This window comes from Numida meleagris, chromosome 3, assembly GCF_002078875.1.
Source record: "Numida meleagris isolate 19003 breed g44 Domestic line chromosome 3, NumMel1.0, whole genome shotgun sequence".
Classification (NCBI taxonomy): domain Eukaryota; kingdom Metazoa; phylum Chordata; class Aves; order Galliformes; family Numididae; genus Numida; species Numida meleagris.
The window spans coordinates 46314836-46336462 of NC_034411.1; the positions used below are offsets into that span (position 1 = coordinate 46314836).

Sequence of the window (21627 nt, forward strand, 5' to 3'; positions counted from 1 at the left end):
GGATAAAAGACTCTGGACTATGAGAGACTCCTTGTTTCAAATGAGAATTTTGCAGAATGCTTTTGTCCTTACCTACCTGTCAAACGAAACAACATAATCTATCCAGCTGTTGGTTTTGTTTTGTTTTGTTTTGTTTTTGCCATTTGAAGCTTACAGCCTTCTTGGCTTGGCACAAATGATGTGGATCCTGGGCAGAGCTCCAGGAATGTGAAGAGCAACACATGGAGTATATTGCACCTCTAACAGTACTTCTGAAAAATTGTCTCTGGGATATTTCTGTATTTCTTTCTGCCACATCAAATCTATATTTTTCCAGTCAATTACTAAAACTTTTGAAAAAAATATTCTTAGGTGCAAGATTGTTATTCTTTTCTAAGTAAGTTTCACATAGGATGTGACATAAGTGGAAAATGACATTAAGTCTTTTGTACCGTGACCATTGTTTCCTGAAGACATTAAAAAAGGTTGTTTGGGATGTTGGTCCATTCTGAAACTGCTGTAAGTAGCAGAGAGATCTGCATGTATACAGTTTGTGGCTTGGCTTCTTTCTCTGCCCTGGCAGTATTGCTTGCTTGGGTTTGCACAGGGTCTTTAACATCTGTCATGTGTCTGCTGCCTTCTGGTATGCAGATGGATCTTTTGTGGGAATGGCTCCTGTGTTATGCAGGAGATTGCACTAGATGTTCACAATGATCCCTATGACCTTATATCCCGTGAATCACCTCCGCAAATGCAAGTGAGCCTAATAATAGCTCTAATTTGGACACAGAAAAAAGAGCAGATGGCTAACATGAACTTGTAGAAAGCAATTCTGTTTTCTTTGTAACCACTCAGAAATGCGAAGATCTAATTTGTGTTCATAATAAAATGAGCTGTAGTAAACATAGTTTGTATTCACTACCCTTTTATTTATGCCTTCAGATTTATCACATCTCTTCCAGTGCCATCCTGTTCACTTAGAAGCATCTAAATTGCCAGATTTTGGTCAGGAATTATCCCTTCTCTCTTCTTCCCATGTGCCAGCTCTGGCTAGGATCAGAATATCATAGAATGGCTTAAGTTGGAAGGGACCCCAAGGATCATCATCATTATCTTCATAGCCCTCCTCTGGATCCTCTTCCAAAGCTCCACGTCTTTTCTGTGTTGGAGGCCCCAGGCTTGGATGCAGTACTCCATCTGAGGACTCACAAGGGCGGAGTAGAAGGGGACAGTCACCTACACCACCCTGCTGGCCAGTCCTCTTCTAATGGAACCGGGGATACCATTGGCTTTCCAGGCTGCAAACGCTCACTACTGGCTCATGTGAAGTTTTTCATCAAGTGGGACCCCTCAGTCCTTCTCAGCATGGCTACTGTCAGGAGTTATTCTCCCAGTTTGTATACATACCTGGGATTACCTTGACCCAAGTGTAAAACCATGCACTCTGCTTTGTTGAACCTCATTAGGTTCCTAAAGGCCCACCTTTTGAGTTTATCAAGGTCCCTCTGGATGGCATCCCATCCTTCTGCTGTATCAATCATACTGCTCAGCTTGGTGTCATCAGCAAACTTGCTGAGGGTGTACTCAATCCCACTGTCTATTTCACTGATAAAGATGTTAAAGAGTACTGCACCCAAGATGGACCCCTGGGGGACACCGCTTGTTACCAGCCTCCCCCTGGACATGGAACCATTGACTACAACCCTCTGACTGCAACCTTCGAACCAATTGCTTATCCACCAAATATTCCACCCTTAAAAATCTGTATTTATCCAATTTAGAGATAAGGATGTGGTTAGGGACCACATCAAAGGCCTTGCAGATATCCAGGTAGGTGACATCGTTTGCCTTCCCTGTCACCAGTTTGAATCTTGAGGTGGTGATAAGGGGAACTTCATCTTTCTGTCTTGTCATGGTTTTATGATTTTGGTTATCGGTATTCCACATCATAACATCATGTAGTGCTCAGGGAGTTAAAGAGTTAATGCTCTAGTTCCATGGACTGCTGATTTTCCAGGTGCCTGGTTCTCAGAAGAGAAGAACTACATACCCCAGAGGACTTTGCATTCAGAGGGAAAGATAAAACTCCTTGCAAGTCACAAGACTCTCTCTTTTTTGCTGCCTGGGAGTGTGTGTTCCCCAGCTGTTTCACCTCAGTTTTAGAGTAAGGCCTTCGGTTTCAGAAACTCTCTCTTATTTATTAGCCTCAATTCCAATTAAATTGTATTATATTGTGTTATCTTGCATTCAGTAAATTAACTTTCCTCCTCAGATCATTGCTGTTGTTCTGCTTTTAGGCCCATCTCCCTGCCCTTCCCCCCTCCCCCTTTCCCAGGGTGTGGGTCTGTGGGTCCCCTGCCCCATTAGTCACAGAACCAGTCTGAACCAGCCCATAAACTGTCAACACCCTCCCCCCTCCCTTTTTTTGGACTGGTGAGCCTGCGGGCCTGCTGTCCCTCCGTCACGGACGTAGATAGATCTAGAGATAACTCTATGACATGTCTCTATGGGTGAAGCTTGTCCTAAGATATCTACAGGGCACATATTACCCGAGGCAATTACTCTCATTATAAGGGTATTTGGGATACCTTTATTTTAGTCTTTTTTTTTCCCCTGCAGTGGTCTTTGCTGGTAGCTGAAACCCTTTGCGGTGTTATATGATTTACTCTAACAAATTGCTGTAAGAAAATTTAGCAAACTTGCTCTAAAATGTTAAGCTTTTAGTGGAAACTTCTCCAGCTTCTAATTCAGATGTATGATCACTGGCAGTTTGTGAAGTGTGTGTCAAAACACATTTGTATCACACCCAAAGATGTTGCAGGGCGCTCTTCCACTAGGAGCTAGTGCTGGTTAGGTTCTGCTGGACCAAAATGGGGAGCCTGTCATTGGAGAGCTCTGCTTGAATGATTAGGAGTTTTCTTTTGAGCACAATGTTTGCTGTCACCCTAGTGTCTCCGTTTTCTCATTTGTAGCTGGCTTACCACAGACAGCACGCACGACTTGCCAAAGCTGTGGCAGCTTGGGGCTGACCCGTGAGGCCGGGTTTGGAAGGGAGTGGGCCTGAAGTGTGTGCCTTCCCCTCTCCAGCCCTTCCCACCTACACCATGGCCTCCTGTCACCCTCTTTTGTCCTACTGACAATGGGAAGCTGTCATGCGCCCTCCAGAGTGGCCCTGTATAGGTACTGGGGATGCTTTGCATGGGAGCCTTGGTTCTGCAGTATCATCGCATGGAAGCAGTCAGGTGGCCGACTGGTGAGCGTGGGAGTTAGAGCAGGCCTGTGGTGTGGTGTTGCAGCATTATTTCTGTCTGAGAGCTTTGTGTTCCCTTAAAATACCATTCCAATGTGCTGAGACCAGCAGCATGGAGCATTGGATTGTTTTTGCTGGGAGGTATGGGAACAGCTATTTTAATATTGCTTCAGCTGTGAGGATTCCTTCTTCTTAGTTATCAGTTGCTGGGGGATTTTTTTTATTGTGAGGTAAATCCAATTTAGCTTATACTCATAGCACACTTGAGTGAAAACCACAGGGGTTCCTCATTACTACTCCGTGGTGCTTTGTTTCAGATGGTGTTTGGGAAACACCAGGGAGTGAGGTGTAAGGCTTTTTGATCTGTGTTTCTTTTAGCAGTGCTTATTTCATAGTTTGGTCTATACAGAGAGTTTATGATTTGGACAACTGCATTTTGTTGCTGTAGGCAGGCACCATTACTTTTTTTGTTAGAGGAACCATTGTTGCAGCTGAGTTCTTGCCCAACTGCTGAAATTCAATGTGAGGGAAGGAATGAAGGAAACCATTGTGCTGGCCACCGATCGTGGGGACTGAAGATGCAATGGGAAGGCAGAAGCTTATAGAGTGAATAGCTTATTGCTGCAGCCATTTGTTTTCTTATGGTTGTGCAAGAGAAGGGGATCTGTGCAACAACCTTTTTTTAATTTAAAAACATCAACAACACAGGAAAGAGCTGCTAATTAAGCTTATTCTGTGTTAATGAAGTCGGGACCCAGTCTACACCAATGAGTGTTGGAAATTCTTCTTTAAGCCATGTGGTTGGGAGCTCCAGTGCTTTGTAGTTTGCTTGGCTTTGCATCTCTTGCTAGTGGGGCTAAAAACTGCTCTGGTTTCTGGCTTCAGATTTTCAGTGTTTATTGTTGTGTCTTTAGATGTGAATTAGTTTGAGTTGGTGTGACGAAAAAGTGATTACTTTCAAGATTGTTTTTCAGTCCAAAAAATCCTGCACGCAAGAACAGAAACACCTATTCCTTCTGCTAATGTGAGGCTGTCAGATGTGCTAGTATTGGGTGGGGCTGTGCCTGTGATAGATACTCTTGCCTGCCCAGAGGCATAGGCAAAGGGATGTTTCCAACTTTGTTACATTCCTAGTGCCTTAATTGAAACCCACAGGCTAATTCCTTCTTTTATTTCTAAATTCCTTCACTGCACTTAAGTGAGAACTTAAATAAAGAGGTGAGGAAGGCAGACTTAAGACTTAAAATGTGAGCTGCCCATTGGCAACTTGTGTTGATCTGGTTGGCAAGTAAAATACAGGATTTATCCAGTTAGGTCTGTTCACTTCTCCAGGGCACTTTCATTACAGCGCTGCTCTGCCAGCTACTTTGGGTGTGATAGTTTTTGAAAGACAAAAGTTGAATAGCACAGTTCTGTCATGTAAGCACGTAATGCATTTTGGGGAAAATAAGAGAGCTGGCTCTCAGTATGAAGCAAAGGTTAAATAAAGGGCAAACCACAATCCAGTGAGGTTTTTTTTTTTTTTGCCTCTCTATTTTTAGTTCATTCGGATTCCTTTTTGCTCCTGAACATATTTGTAGGGTAATAGCCTGAACCTGAACTGCACTTCCAAAGTGTCTCAATAGAATTAAGGGACAATGCTCCAAGTGGAAGAGGTACGTAAGACTGTAAATGTGACTACTGCAGGTAATTAACTGCCAGGACCATGTTAGGGCGTTAGTTCACATGAGCCATTTGTTTTGGGAGTAGTTGTGTAGACGTGCATCATGTTGTATAACAGAAGCCAACATCCAGAATAGGAAGCTTTTCCCTTCTGTTGTCATCACAAGAAATTAATTTTGTGTATGTGTTAGTTTTTTTTTACTTCTTCTTAAAGGAACAAACTGTTCTGACATCACCTGTTAAAAGCCCATTAAGTGACTGGAGGGCGTGCAGAGCCATATTTTTACAGAGGAAACAATTGGTATGATGGTGAAGTAGAAGTTGGCCCGCACTCTGTCCTTTGCTGCTATGCAATTTTATTCAGTGTGAGGCTACAGCAGTGTGAAAAGAAATCCAAGTGTTTTAGCAACTTGGTAAATTTGTTTCTCACTCAGCTATGACTTGCTGACATTTTTAATGTCTTGTGTGAAAAATGGTGTGTAGTACCATGTGCTTTACTGAGTGGTAATATGTTTTTTGTCTGAATGTGGCTAATTTGTTATCTGAATCATAATATCAGCCTCCAGGGATTAACTTTACGGACTCATAGGAATCTAAAGAAAATTAATTTGAGGGATAAAATAACTTGTCGCTGTTGTTAACAAAGCAGCACTATATTGGTTTCAGATTGTTTACCAGTGATTTATAGCAGAAAGCTTGACATGACCCTAGCTATAATGGCCAATTACAAAAATCCTAGTTTCAGAGGCTTTTATAAAGCAAATGTGGAAGAGTAGTCTAAGTGGGAAAGCATCTCCTGTTGGTTTTAGAGCTGAGCAGAATGCTTTGGAGAGACAAGGGTAGTGAGGACTCTCATTCTTTGCTCAACTAGAAAGGATGCTTTGAGAGATAATGAAATCTATAAATCTGTATCACTTCTGTCTCCATTGCAGATCAAGTTAATTTGTGGTAGTCATGGGTTTTTTGTTTGTTTCTCTCTCCCTAGGAAACTTTTTTTGAAATGAGGGAAAAGGGGCTGGATTTTTAGTAAATGTCACATATACTACTGCAGTGCACAGTCTAAGCACTTAAATTGAAGTGAGCCTGAGGTTTGTAAGCCAGGGCTGGCAGGACAGGTGCTGCAGGAGCATGGCCTGGCCAGCTGGAGCTGGTCTAGTGCTGGGGAGTGGGAGACTTCACGTGTATGTTCTGGGGGGGTGGGGGAGGGTGGAGGTGGAGGAGGTGTTCAGTAGAAGGAGGACAGAAGTTACTGAATGATATTTAAAAAGAAATTGACATTTACTTCTCAATGCATTCAATACAGATTTACTTGCAATTAATGTGAATAGGAAGCATTATCAGTAGGAGGACAGAATTTGAGACTGGATTTTGTACAAGGCTAACTTTCTAGTCTACCAGCTAATAACACAGTTTGTTCCTGTCTCAAAGAAAACAAACAAAAAACCCACAAAAAGAGCATGAAAAAAAAAGTCAAAATATTTAATATATCTGGAGTTTAAATCTTGATTCTGATAGTCTCTTATGAGATGGGTGCTTGGCACAGCATATGTCTAAAACTACAGCTGACTCCCAAATGGCATTCTTAAAAACAGTCTGGAAAGCAGTCTTCTCTCTGCTGAGCTGCAGGCTGCAGCTCCTTCCTGTGCTTTGACCTGTAGATTCTCTCCTGTCCTTCCTCCTCATCCTTCCTGGTCCTAGACAGTGGTATGCTGATCCTGCACCATTAGATGCCTGCCTGGCTGCCCAGCCCTTTCACACGTGGGTTAGTGACAGTTCACTCACCTCGTCTGTGATTCAGCTGCAAAACCAAACTGGAGGTGGGTGAGCATGTGAGTGCTTCCAGGGCTGTCCCAGCAGCTTTGCTGCTCTGCTGAAGGAGGCTATTATCTGCATCAAAAGCTTCACTAAGGACCTCTGCAGCTTGTGGAGTAATGCATCAGGGCAAAGAAGTGTTGACAGACTGTTGATTAAAAGGCTGTGGTTTTGTAGGCTGCTGTTCTTCACCAGCTGGGAAGCTTGTGATTTTGATATATATGTCGTTGTCCATCCCAGTGCTGGGGAGTGCTGCAAAGCTGGGCTTAATGCAAAGGAGACACAATGATTTCTGTCAAAGCTGAAACTATACCACAATTTTGTGTAGGCTTCAACAGATAAAGATATCTCTGCTATTGAGTTTGGGCGGTGTTTAGTATTACCTGTTTTTAACAAGCTAATCTGAAGTACAATACATTCTCACTCATGGCTTTCTTATTGTCTCTCTCCAGATGAACACAATGATGTACAGAAAAAGACGTTTACAAAATGGATAAATGCTCGGTTTTCCAAGGTAATATTGGTTTTAAAATACCTTTTTATTCTTTTTGATTCATTGCTTAGAACAGTATTGGTTAAATATACTTTGCTCTTTTGTAAAATGTGCCTAGTAAAACATGTCAAAATATTTAACGAAAGCATACATCTGCTAGACATAGTGTTTATTTCTTCATTTTCACCACACAAATAAGCATTTCCTACAAAACAAAACAACATGCCTTGATTAAGAGCTCAGAATGAAAGATTCTATTTGTTGTTAAAATACACCATTATCTGCATAGTGGTGTCTGGTTTTTAGTAATCTTTAAACAGTTTATTTTTGCATGCAGTTTTCTGAGTGTATTAAAATAGATTCTGAGCAGCAGTCACTGTGTTTACTCTATGCTGCTGAGTCAGCTTTGCTCATCCAAAACACTCTGCAAACCTCCAGCTGAGACCACCTCGTGTTGCCGCTTTAAGTATTGACTGTGAAATTTTGTATAATTGCTTGTTCATTTTGAATTCTCTCTGGCTCTCATGCTGTACATTTCTTGTTTTAATTCTCATTATTGACTTGAGACTTACTGAGGTTCTTGTTTTATATTTTGGGATGAGAAGGGAAGTGGTGGTTGCTTTAGGATGTTATTTAAAGCTCACTTCTTATGCCATTCTGCTAATAGTGAAAAATGACGCATTGCCCAGGAGTGCTGTGCTTGTGTGAAGTTCCTGGTTGCAGTTTGACTTGCAAAGGAACCTGGGTTATGATCAGAGAGGAACCATGGTTTTTTTTTTACCATTTTCTGTAGCCAATACGGTGCCGAGTGGAATGAGGATGACTGCTAGTTATCCTACTTTGAATAGGGCCTTATGTGAAATCACAAAAGTTGATGTGAGTGTAGAAGGAATGTTTTGGTGCTTTTTAAATACAGCAGCGTGACAGTGCTATGGCAATGAATGGCTGCGTCTGCAGCATTGCCCTTCTGATATTTTTGGTCAGCTTAAAAAGAAAGCTTTACCTTCCTTCTGAGCTTCCTGTGCAATCAGACACCAGGCAATGCAAGGTTTGTGGCCTCAGTTGATTCATTTTGGCCTAGGTTTGTTTTGGCTGAAAGCTGATATCCTGTGCTCTTTATCCAAGGCGTGCTTGTCTAGCTTCCTCTTTAGGGGAGCAGTGTGTATACACAACTGATCGCTCTCTATTCTGCCTTTGCTGCTGAAACAGAGGAACGTTTCTGTGGGAGCAGTTAGGCAGGGAAGGATTGTATAAGGAGAGAAAACTTAGTAGGAAAGGAAGGCCCATTTTTAGAGGCTTAACTTGCCATAAAGATGGCATGATCTTGGAAATGATGATGATACTGAGAATGTGTTATGTGGCTTGTTTGTACATGTTATGGACATGACTTTCTATGGAAATAAAGACTGAAAACAATTGTATTTATATGCCCATGGATATATTATATATTATATATAATATATTATATTATATATAATATATTATATTAAAAAGATTTTCCTTTTATGTTATGTATTCGTACAGATCCTGCTCGCCCTCTGGCAGGAAATTCTGGGTCTACTAGTTGTATTTGGAAAGAACTTGGTAACTTCATGGCCCATTAAAGTAACTTAATGCTAATAATTAAAGAGATTTATTTTTAAGGACATACTTCAGACTAGTGCACATCTAATTCAAACTTGAGCATGCCCACTTCGCCATATCAAGATCCAGACTTAGGAAGATTCATGAACTGGCATGTTTAAATTGCAAGGAAATCGCTGATGTGAAACAGAAATCTCTTCCTGTAACAGTCTAGTTTCTTTGAAAGTGAGCAGGGATGGATTACGTTGTTATTGAAGCTTTTTACACTGTTTAAAATTTCTTTTCTGTGAACTAGATTGAATGAGCTGCTTAGTAGGACTGAGAGATCTTGGAGGTTGGGTGAATGTATTTGAATTGCGTGGCAGAAAATGAAACAGTGACTGAGGAATGTATGGAATTGCAAAGTTCACTCTAAGAATTTTAATTGTCCTTCCACCTTAACTATATTATGGTGCTCCTTCATCTAGATGCACAAATAAAAACTAAACTGAGGCTCTACAGCCTATTTTTGTAACTTCGGGATTTTTGTATGCCATTACATAACGTACTCAAAATTGCCAAACTTGATTATATCAATTCAGTATAGATTTACAAAGGATCTAGAAAGGGAGTAGTATCTCTCCTTTATCTCATCAGAGGATAGGTAGATAAGCCATACTGTGCTTCACTGAAGTGTGCTATAACATACTGACAGCTGCTTTGGGCACCTATCCAGCAAAGTACAAGTTCTTGCTCTATTTTAGAGTATGGTAACTTGTTTTGTGCAAATTTAAACTTCCAATGCATCTTTCTTGTACTTACTTTTGAAATGAAGGGACAAGTAATTTAAAGCAGATAGAGACTTAGAGTCAACTCAGCCAAACTTCAGTGCTTGCTGTAGGAATCTGCACCTCAGAAGAGCAATATATACAACTCACAAGCTTGTGATGGTTATGTTGGACTGATATTTTGTATAATTTTAAAATTAATCTAGCTGTTCTGTAAATTATAGCTACTATAAAGTTGATAATCTATTTTACAAAGCTTTAGCCAATATGGATTTGATATTGAAAGAAATATTAATGCAGAATCATAGAATGGTTGGAAGGGACCCCAAGGATCATCAAGTTCCGGTGTCCCTAGTACAGGCAGGGTTGCCAACCACTAAATCAACTACATGATTGGATTGCCCAGGGCCCCATTCAACCCAGCCTTAAATACCTCCAGGTATCGGACATCCACAACCTCTCTGGGCAACCTGTTCCAGCACCTCACTGCTCTCTCAGTAGAAAACTTCCCCCTGACATCTCATCTAAATCTCTTCTCTTTTAGTTTAAAACCATTTCCCCTTGTCCTATCACTATCTGGCCCTGTAAGAAGTTGATTTTCATCATGTTCATAAACTCCCTTTAAATCTTGGAAGGCTGCAATGAGGTCTCCCCACAGCCTTCTCTTTTTCAAGCTGAACAAGCCCATTTCCTTCAGCCTGTCTTCCCAGGAGAGATGCTCCAGCCCCTGGATCATCTTCGTGGCCCTCCTCTGGATCCTCTTCCAAAGCTCCACATCCTTCCTGTGTTGGAGGCCCTGGTCTTGGACACAAGTCCACGATCTTATCAAGCAATTCCTTAAAACAACCTGAAGTTTTCTCTCCTGAAGTTCAGAGTCCTGACTCCAATCTTTGCCAGGCCTACGCTCCTTTAGATCACGAACTCAAGCAGGGCATGGTTGCTGTAGCCCAGCATGCCTTCGATCTTAACATCATTAATGATCTCCTCCACACTGGTGAGTACCAGGTCCAGCAATGCTTCACCTCTGGTCAATCTCTCCAATATTTGAACCAGAAAGTTGTAATCAATGGACTCCAGGAGCCTCCTGGGTCACTTGCAGCTTGCTGTGTTGTCTTGCCAGCAGAAATCCCGGTGGCTGAAATCCCCCATCATGATGACAGCCTGAGAATATTTCAGCTTATTTTTATATTAAGCCATGCATACGATTTTTATCCTTATTATTTTTCCATTGCTCTATCCAGTCTTGTTCAAGACTTAGATTCAGCTGTTTCACTGTCACGTAGCCTAGTTATATGTATAGTTAATATGTAGTCTTCAAACATACTGAAGTTGTATTTCTTATCCCCTTTTCATTCCTGCCTCACTTCTTGCATTAGTTTTATTTTTGTGGCTATGTATTTATGGCTGTATATTTAAAAAAAAAAAAAAATTAAAAAAAGCTGTTCAGGTTCTAAAATCAAGAGATCAAATGTGAAAAAAGTGCTAAAATTCATGTTCTTATCTGTATGCTCTACTAATGTTTTCATAAGTGAAAAGGGTTATGTACTACTTTCTGCTGAACTTTGAGCATAATCCATTCTGAATAATACCAATAAGTCAATTATCCAGTATTTTTTTCTGCTTGCTGAGTATATGGCCACATGAGCAACTTAGTAAACACAATGTTACTGAACCTTGCAGTGATACTAAAAATAACATCTTCCTTAGTTTCCTTTATGTGATGGCTGTAAGGTTTACTGGTTTGTAGATTTTAATGGATGTATTTTCAGAACACCTTTCTGCAATGCAAGAGTATTATCGTATGTGTTCACAGCCACTGCAAATACTGTTCAATATCAAAAGTAAACTAATTTTCAGTGTCCCATCAAACGTTGGTTAGATATGTAGGGTTAGATATTTTTGTACTGTCTTCATATAATCTAGAGTTCTGAGTCTTATTTTAGCTCAGACGGATAATTTATTCTGCAAACTGAAGCAAACCATCTAAAATATGTATTCTAGATTTTGAGATGGAACTTGATCAGCATAGAGAAGAGACTTGGGGAAGATGATGCCTGTGTCAGCAAAGACAGGACTAAGTGGTCTTTGGAAGTCTCTCTCATTTGCATATAGCTACTGGTTACTTACAGGGTTATGCATTAAATCATAGTTCTCACTAGAAAGCCAGAGTTTCCAAGGGAAACTTACATGAAAAGTGGTTTTTCTCCCATGAAATGAAACTCCTTTCTCCATCCAGCTCTACAAACTGAAGCAGTGATGACTGCAGCTTGCCTGACACGTGGGTACAGCCCAAACCACAAAGGCCAGATGATCCACAGCTCCTTAGTCAATGCCCCTAGGCTATGAAACAGGAGGAATCTGACTTTAATACCTTGGCCATGAAATCATTGCTTGTTCCTACCCACTTCTTTCAGTACGGTTCACAGAAGTAGATTTAAAAAGTATTCTTTTTAGTGTCACGGGAGACCTTTTGGCTAAAAGTAGAGTTTGAATCTAGTTCCACAGGATAGATTTCTGCTCTGTCTCCCATAGTGCCAGTCTTTTCCTTTTTGCAGTGTTTACCTGCACTTAATAAATGCTTCTTCACTTTTATCACATGGTGAAATAAGGCAGGACCTCTGGATCTTCCTCTGCACAGCAGTAATTTACTCCTTGAGCAAGTCCGGTTTGTGTACAGAATAAGTCCTGAAGAAAGTAGAGAAATCATTTGATAATGCACATGCATACAGTATTTGCTTACACGTAAGTAGTGGGAGTGAACAGACTTCGCAATCAACTCCAATTTTGACATTTCTAGACTTTAAAAATAATTGCAATCGGAGTGTATTGGCATGGCATATCAGCAGGCTTTGGGGAGTGTAGTTAAGTCATACAGACCTGTGGCATTTCAACTGACAATTAAATAGCATAGTGGTAGGATACTTGCACTTTCAGTGTGGAAAACTCTAGACGGTTTCTAGATTTTTTTTATAGGCACGTTGGGACAGCAAGGAGTATTGTGTCCCACTTTAGACTATGCAAGCACAGAGTTTTCTACCCTGTTTCTTTACATCTCCTTTTCACTTGACCCTGTTCTTTTCTCCTCACTTGCTACTGCAGCCTCCTGTGTTTGAAAGTTTGACTACACAGCAAATTCTGGCAAATCTGGATTTTTTTTAAATCATACTGCCTATTCTGTTCCCACTTCTTTGTCACTTAGTTACTTATCCAGTGAGACCCAGTTTTTCTTGTCAAAGGTGTAGACGCGATCTGCCTGTCCTTCCTATCTTCATCTCCCCCTTGACATTTCCTCATCTTCCCATCCCCTACAGGATTTGATTCTTGTGTAGTTGGTAATGTTTTGTATCTTTCTGCCCTGTTTTGCCTTTTTAATTTCCTGGCACGAGTCAGTCTTTGCTGGCTTTCATGTTCCCATTTTCCAAGGCATTCCTTTTCCAAGTTTGCTTTCAGATTGGTTATTTTCCTCTCCTGCTGTTTCTGAACTTGGCAGTTAGGAGCCATAGTCAGCACAAGAAACATGATGCCCTATATCTTAATTTAGATCCATGGAGTTGGATCTGTCACAGCTTGTTGGAACTTTGCACTGTCACTCTCGAGGAAGTTCAGTCATCCAGCATGGGCAAACTGAGACCTTTTCCTAAGGAATCATATCTTCCAATACATTTGGGAAATTCTCTCACAGGGGTGGCAAAAACATTATTGTTAAGGAAGTTGCGTTCTGCAGAAAGAACAGTGAACCCCTGGAGATGTTTATAGTATGTATAGTATATGTATATGAAAAGAACACTGATTTTTTTTTTCCTTTTTCTTTCTTAAGTCTTGAGTGCAAATGGACGTTCTTAGAGCTAGGAGTTGCTAACATTTGTAGAGACAGATCTCTCAAGATTACAGCATTGTAAGCTCTCTCCTGCTCTGTGATTTTTTTTTCCAAAATTTAGGGTTAAAGAACAAAGAGGAGGCTAAGATGCAGCATGGGAGGAGACAGCATTATCCAGTGCAGCTCCAGTGAAGCCTGCAAGAAGGCAAATGTTAGGTGAAGGGCTTCTGTGTGTTTGTTGTTCTGGGCTCTGGTGTGTCCCCCTCTCCTAGAGAAGTACCAAAAATAACAGAAGGTGGCAGTGGACAAACTGATGAGCTTGTACTCGGAGTGCTTAGCAATGAGATAGCTTTTATGTGTCTTTAAAATTAACTCATTCCCTCCTCCACTAGGAATTAATTCTTGCGATAACTGCAAAGTCTTTATCTAACTTTCTGAATGATGTGCTATATAAATCTTTTTCAACACTTTTGCTCTTTAATTTTCTCCTGTTCTCCAAGGGTTGTTTTGCCATGTAGTAAACGTCTGAGTCCATACTTGTGAAGACATATTGCTGCTCTACTGCTGACTCTTAGCATGTGATAAATCTTGTTAAATACAAAAGTGTGCCTATTCAAGGTAATTAATTTCACATGTTCTGGGATACCTGAAGTCAAAGACCTTTTGGAATGGATTTTTTTGGGCAGGAGAATTCTGAAGTTAAATATATGCCAGAAGATAGATCAAAAAGATCGATTAGGCAATTTTGTCTGTCCAGGGATACATGACCTAGGAGGGTCTGTAGTTCTCTTTCCAGTTGAGCCTTTGTAGTACAAGCAAGGAAATACTTCCCTGCTTATAAAATAATCTACAATCTGCTTGTTCCTGATGTTTTCCAATTCTCAGTTAAACTGTAAGATGTAGCCTCACTCAAAAAGATAGCTGAATCTTATTTAAAAAAGAGGGAAAAAAAAAAAAGGCATCAGCCGAAGAAACTACATGAGTGGAAAAGAGTTGGTTTTTGTATGAACAAACAAAAAGCCTTGAAAAAATTATTTGGTGCTCTTTCTTTTCTTACATGAGTTATTTGACCTCTTCTAAGAGGGAAGTGCTAGGATGCAGGAAGTTATTCTTCTCTTCTAATAGGCTATGAGATGTGATAAGGATGATGAGGCAATAATAAGTTCACGGTCTCTCCTGGATTTAGATACAGCATGAGAATTGCTGGTTTTCTGCCTTTCTCTTAACTACTGTTGGCCTCTGCTCTAGTAAGAGTGTACAGTCAGCATCACCCTTGCTGGACTACAAAGCTTGCAATAGCGGTACTGACTGTAATAACTGCTAATTTTGGTTACGTCTCTGGACTTTGAATTGGAGTTTGACTGTAATTCATGGTCTCAGTTACTATCCCAGTTGTTACAGTGTTTGCATGTCTGTTCATCCTCAGGCATGACAGCTGAATCTGGTATAGGTACTGAAGCAAAGTTGTTCCTTTATCTGGTCAGCAGGACCTTTTTTTCTTTTTTAAAGGAAACAAGTTACTATGCTGAAGTTTAAATACAAGTTCATGTTAGTTATGTTACACATATTAATGTAAGGTAATGTAAATGCATTAATCGTAACTCTGGGACGTAGGGAAAATATTCAGAGTTACTGATGACTTGTTTGTTTTGCTGGCTTCCTATGTCTGATATTTTCTTTTATGTTTTTCCTCTTTTTAACGTGTTGTTAACCAAGTATCTCAGGTATTCTGTGAAATGAGCTATCTTTAGCTTTTCAACTTCTTAAGCTCATGTTTATCATCTGGTAGCATTAAACTTTCTACTGTATCTCAGTGATAGGTCTTAAATTTTTTCTTGTTAGTCTGGAGCTTTAAGTAGCTATTTAGTTGCGTTTAATTACTTTAGTGATATTTAATTCTGTCTATAAGGTGTTTTCCTCCTGCAACTGTAAATTCTTATTTTATATTCAGTACTAGTTTTGTATACTGATTGGGCATATTCAGCAAAGAAGTACCAAAGGGAGTCGAGCATACTCAATTACATCTGCCAGGTTGCAGTACATCTAATAGTTATGTTTGCTCTTCTGTAACTCATCCATGTCAATGGAAGGAAAATGGAAAAAAGTATCATTTTTTAATAATAATAAAAGTTATGTAACCAATGATTATGGTCTTAAATTAGAAATTGGCAGGACTTAGCAGTTCTTATTTGTTGACATGGTTGTTTACTTTTTTATTGACCTTTTTGCTTTCTGAATTTTCCCACATTGAATTCCCATGTATTGGTCTCATGATGTAGCAGCACTGGACATTTTAAATCTGTATTAGTCATAATAAAGTGTAGTTCTTACTCCTTGTGTTGTTTGTGACTGAGTTTAAACTAAGTGGCTACCATGAATTTCCTGGGACTGTGTTTGAACGTGACAAATGGTTCGTGTTGTTCATTAAGCACTGAAACTATTCAGTATTTCTCCTTTCTCAATATAAGAAGGGGAAAGGGTCTTTACAACTCTACTGCTGTTTACTAAATACTTATCTGTTAGTTGCAAAACAAACAAAAACACCAATGCAAACCAAAACAAAAAACAATTCTGACCTCACGTATAAAAATATAATTGAAGCTGTGCATGGTTTTTGTTCAACAACCTGTATGCTGATGGCTGATCTTTGTACTATCAGTAGCACTGGATAATTCTTCAGGAAAAATGAAAATAAAAATCTGGTCCAGATTTCATTTTTAGCTTCCTTTTTTTGGGGGAACACTTCGTGGCAAAGAGAAGGAATGATTTCTGCACAGTCATGTTGGCAGGCCTGAACGACCTGACCTGTCTTTGCCTCTCCCTCACACAGCAAGTATTGCCAGATGCATGCGAGGAGGTGAGCCGCTGTCTTAAAGCTGATCTAGGTGGAGAGGCTGGAAGATGGCCAACAGGCATGTGAGGGCTGCTGCTGTCAGGATGAGATCACTGTTTGGTTGCTCCTGCCCTGTTGGGGTGGCTCTCTTGCTAGAACATGCAAAGCTGATGCCCATGCTGACTGGTCTTGCTCCTTATGGCCTATGCCTTTCTCCGGATCAGAGATCGCTAAGAAGCGGCAGCTGCTGCCTGAGACATAGAACTGTAGAATCATTTATTTTGGAAAAGACCGTTAAGATCATCAAGTCCAACCATCAACCTTAACCCTGCCAAGTACACCACTAAACCATGTCAAAAAGCTCTGTGTCCACGTTTCTTCCGTGTCTCCAGGGATGGGCTTCCCTGGGCAGCTCATTTCAATGCCCAACCCACCCTGTCTGTGAAGAAATTCTTCCTGATACCTCGTTTAAACTTCCTCTGGCACAACTGGAGGCTATTTCTTCATGTCATATCACTTGTCACCTGAGAAAAGAGATTGACATCCTCCTTACTGCAACCTCCTCACAGGTATCTACTCTCCTCTCCAAATTTATGTATCAAAATTAAATACACTTTCTGATGTAGATAGCTAGCAGAAGTTCTTTCTGCACCCTCCTTGCCTCATGTTATGGCAAGGGCTGGCACCAGGAGTGCTATCAAAAATCAGTGTAAGGAGGTGGGCTGTTTCTGATCCTTGTTTGGAAATGCTCTGGTGGATAAAACGCATATGTTGCCATGCTGAGGTTACAGCAGAACTTTTCTGAGATTACCTGCAGTCATTAGCTCTTTCTTTTGCTTTCCTTCTTATTGCTCTGCCTGCCACTCTTTTTCCTCTCCCTCCTCCTCTCATGCCAGTCCCTACTGAAGTGAATCAGCTCCTTTCCTGCTGCCAGTTTAAAGCATTTGGGAACCAACTTGGCCTTTTCTTAAGTCTGTTAATTATGTTCTTTTGTCTATCTTATGAAGCCCTTGTCTCTATTGCAGAAACTCTGCCTGCAGCTCTGCTGGCAAAGCGCTCTTGGGCTATGAAAAGTTTCTGCCAGTGTTTTATTTATTTATTTATTTTTGCTGTTACAGAAAATGTAAGCTAAGCGGAGAAAAACTGCCTTCTGTTAACTGATGCAAGTGTTCAATGAGGGGGATGTGAATGTTTTACACCCTGTACTGGCACGATTCTTCTGGTACACTCTGTGTCCCTGCCTGTCCTTTATACTATCTTGGTAGTGTAAGCTGGGCCCTATTTTGTCTTTGAGAAAGGGCTCTTTATCTGCCTTGTGTTTGTATAGTGCTTAGCTGGCCCTTAAGTACTTACCAAAGCAACCGTGACTAGCAATTTGCCCTTGCTTGAGGGCTTATTATGGTTTATCACTGTCAGGCTTATAATGCACTTACTTGCATTTTTTCATCTATTATGTTTGGTGATGGAGTGCTGCTACTCACGGAATGCTGGCAGAGGCTGAACTGTGTTCTTCTTGTGTCATCTTGAAGTAGAAAGTGAATAAAATACTGTCAATTCTGAAAAGGCAAAATTTAGATTGGCTTTCCATACTGTGGACTCTGCAAGAAGGTGCTTTTTTATCTTTCTCAAATGTGTACTTATGTGTGTGTCTGTGCATATCTGCACATAAACTTTTTCCAAGAGGCCAGCTCTCTTTCTGTAGATGAGATGCATGGGAAGAGCTGATGGGGGAAGCAACCCACAGCCAAGGGCCTTACCTGCAGGATGGGAGAGGAGTTCTTCCTGCCCCTTCTGCCTGAGTGCTGGTGGCTGCAGCACACAAGCACAGAGCTGTCCTGCGGCTGCATACTCTGCCCCAGAACAGCTGAGGCAGTGCTGTTTTCACAGGGCACTGTGGTGGCTTCACATTGGTGGGCAGCTTAGCTCCACCACACTGCTCTGTAGTCACCCTCCTCAAAAGAGCAGGGAGAAAACACAATGAAAAAAGAAAGCTCATGCATTGAGGTAAAAACAGGAAGGTCACTCACCAATTATCATCCTGAGCAAAACAGACTCAGTGTAGGGAGATTAATATAATTTATTGCCAACTACTAACAGACTGGAGTAGTGAGAACTAAAGGTGAATTAAAAACACCTTTCTGCTACCATCCATCCTGTTCTAACCTCCTCCCCCTGAGCAGTGCAGGGGAATTGGAGTTGTGGTCAGTCCATAACACTTTGTCATCTGCACCTTCAAGATTATGCTGTAACCCTGCCCCACTGCAGGCTGCTCCCCACGGGCTGCAGTTCAGGCCCGGGGGCTCTCCATGTGCTGTGGCCTCTGTCAGGCCTCAGCCACTGCTGCACCACACGCTCCTCCGTGGCCGCACATGGGGATCTGCTCCACGGTGCCTGTGGGCTGCAGAGGGCAGCCTGCTCCACTGTGGGCCTCTCCAGGGCTGCAGGGAGCTGCTGCTGTGCACCTGGAGCACCTCCTGCCTTCCTCTTGCACTGACGTTGGTGCCTGCAGGGCTGTTTCTCTCACATTCTTACTTCTCTCTCCCAGTTGCTGTTCTGCAACATTTTCTTAACCTTTCTTAAACATGCTGTCACGGAGATGTGACCAGTGGCCCACCTTTTTGATCTGGCTGGAACTGGATCTTAACCAGCCTGGAGCAGCTTGCAGACTCTGTTCACAGAAACCTTTGCAGTTTTTTCCTCACCCCATCTTTACCAAAACATTTTTGCAAAAATAAAATACATGGGGCAGCTGGGGTGGTGGTGGGTCACAGCCAGTGCTCAGGGTGCTCCTGGCCCTATTGGAACCTGGTTTGGATCGGGTTCTTTGACTAGACAGGTCAAACTAGACAGGTTATGGGTCTAATGTTGTGGCCCCCATCTGCTTCTGCACTGCCTCAACAGCATCCCCCAGCAGGCTATGTGGTGGGCCCCACAGACTGAGGTGCAGCTGTACAGCTGTGATCACAGCAGCCTGGCCTGCCTTGGGGCTGGCCGGTACCTGGGTGCAGGAAGAGTGTACGTCTCTTCTGTCAGCATTGCTCCAAAGTTGTTCCTTGTCTTCTCTCGGGAAATGGATGTATGGAAGCATCTGTGTGATGGCAGCAGTGTGGGCTGGTTTTGTACCCTGATGGACAGGCTACAGCCAACTGGGAGGATGCTGCCCCTAGGTGTTCACGTCTCTCTCAGGTGCACCCATGGGAAGCCAGGGAAGCAAATTTCTGGCTTTCTAGATGGCTGTGCTGCAATGGAGGTGGTGATGGGCTGTGGGTGGGTACTACAGCCCCTCCTTGCCAACCTCAGTCACCATGTCCTTGCTGAAGAGTTTCCTGTGAACTGAATTCTTTCCCAAAGAGAGCACTTTGATAGGCTAAACCCATTAAATACAGAAGCTTTTAATGTTGCTGCGTCTCCATTATGGGAGTAACAGATACTTTAATAAAGAAAGAGTCGTTTAGATTGCAGAAATAATTTAATATTCTTCTGCTTACTCTCCAAACTGACAGAACGGTGTGGTGCTCTGAGGGCCAATGAAATGAAAAAAATGATTCTCTTGAGAAAGTGAATCTGAATTATTTCTACTATTGCAGCAGGATGTGTTGCATGGGGCTGGGATGTACCATGACCTGTTGAAATGAATGGTGGAAAGTAGCAAGTCATTTGTTTTGCTTTCATGATAGGGAAGGGAGGGAATGGGATATGGAGAGAGAAGGCTGCATGCTCTCAGCATCCTTGGTGCACTGTGTTAAATGAGGCATCTTTCTGCTTTTTCAGCATTTTTTTTTAAATTTACCTGTTGTGTACATTGCTTTAATTATTTAGTGGTCTGTTACATGAGAAGGTGCCTAATTTATGTGTCTGCATGCAGAGCCTGCCTTTGATGCTGTCAGTATCTAGCTGAAGTAATTAAATGCTTTCTGCAATTTTAAGTGTACTAGCAGTTGGTCTGATAACTTGTTGCCAAGGGGAGGAAATCCATAGGTGCTTGCAGTGGAACCTGTCTGAATTCCTCTGCGCCTTGTGATTGTATGTGCTGTGCTTTCACACTGCCTGCTTGTGATAGGCTGCATGCAGCCACTTTATGGCTAATGGCCATCTGCTGTCCCAACCAGTGTTTGAGTGGTATTGTATCTGGACAGACTTCTGCTAGCTCCTGCTATCTACCCTCCTGGGCAAGTGAACCATTTCTCTATGCTCTTAGAGTATCTTGTGTGCAGTGATGCAAACCAAATCTAAATCAGATTTTTCTGCTGTCTTGCCCCTGTGAATCGCCTCCTCCCATTACATACCTCTAACTGTACGAGAGGTTTGCTATCTTGTTGCTCCAGCATACTTTAAAGATTTAGTCAAGTTGCTATGAGAAGCAAAGCATCTGAAACATCTGAGAAGTGCGTGCACTAGGATGAAAGCTTTGTGCCTTAGAAGGGGTATGGCTGAGCTTAGGCAGTGGCAGTATGTGATGACAAAACATTATCAAATGCTGGGAGTTAGTGAGTGCTCCTATTGGGTGTTAGTCTACCAACTGTGTATCTTTCCACATCCTTTATCTAAGCATGTGCGAATGCGTATATACACACTTTCAGGCTAAACTTGTGAAAGTAATTAGAAAATAAATTTGCCGGGAAAACTCAATTTGGATCTAATTTACCATTAGAAACAAGCTAGGGTCTGTGTATTTTAACTATGTGGCCTTATTTATATGGTCGTCCTTTTTGCAATTAGTCCAGCTGGCTGAAACTGAGTGAGTGAGATGTGTTTCTGTACAGGAAATGGAAATGTGGCTCCCCAGCTACTCAACTCTGATTTTGTATGCATAGTTCTAATAGTACCAAACCTGATAGAACTTGACATTTAAGGAAACCCCTTATGAGTTCTTGAGGAAAACAGATATTTTGTCAGAAAATGGGTTTGAGTGGGTAGTTGTCTTTTTTTTTTTTTTTTAAATTACTAATGGGCATCAAGGCAGGTGCAGGAGCGTGAATGTACAGAAGATCTATGTCAGCTAATTCATGTCAGGTGGACCTTTGACAGCCTTCTTTCTGAAGAACAGTTTTGCAAAACAAAGCAATAGAAAAAAGGTGATATTAGAGTTTTAGGGTTTTTTTTTTAAGAAAACATTCTTCTTTTGAAATTGACTTTTCAAGAGGACAATAATAGCGGCAGCTTAACTGATCTCCTGGCAGCCAGCAAACGAGTATTAAAAAGAAAACACACTTACTTGATAACACAGTCAGCAGCTGTCTTAATCCCCCCCTCACTCTGAGAGAATTTGTCCCAATAGATTCTTTCTGAAAAGCCCCAGTTACCTCCTCCACTAGATATAGTGAGACCAAAACATCCTTTCACAAATAATTCCTCAAATATGCCAGGTTTTGTTTTTTGCCATTTCTGCATCTGCCCAGTGTTGGCCAGGATATGCTCATTCTCAGTATT

At 41.5% G+C, this 21627-nt stretch overlaps 1 protein-coding gene across 4 annotated transcripts in view; it reads left to right on the top strand.

Moving 5' to 3' along the window:
• UTRN (utrophin) overlaps positions 1-21627 on the top strand; it is a 354351-nt gene that overhangs the window by 49886 nt on the left and 282838 nt on the right. For all 4 annotated transcript variants that reach the window (XM_021391928.1, XM_021391929.1, XM_021391927.1 and 1 more), the window contains one exon: positions 7156-7217. In XM_021391928.1, coding sequence (XP_021247603.1) covers positions 7156-7217 — 62 coding nt within the window. The remainder of the gene's footprint in view (positions 1-7155; positions 7218-21627) is intronic.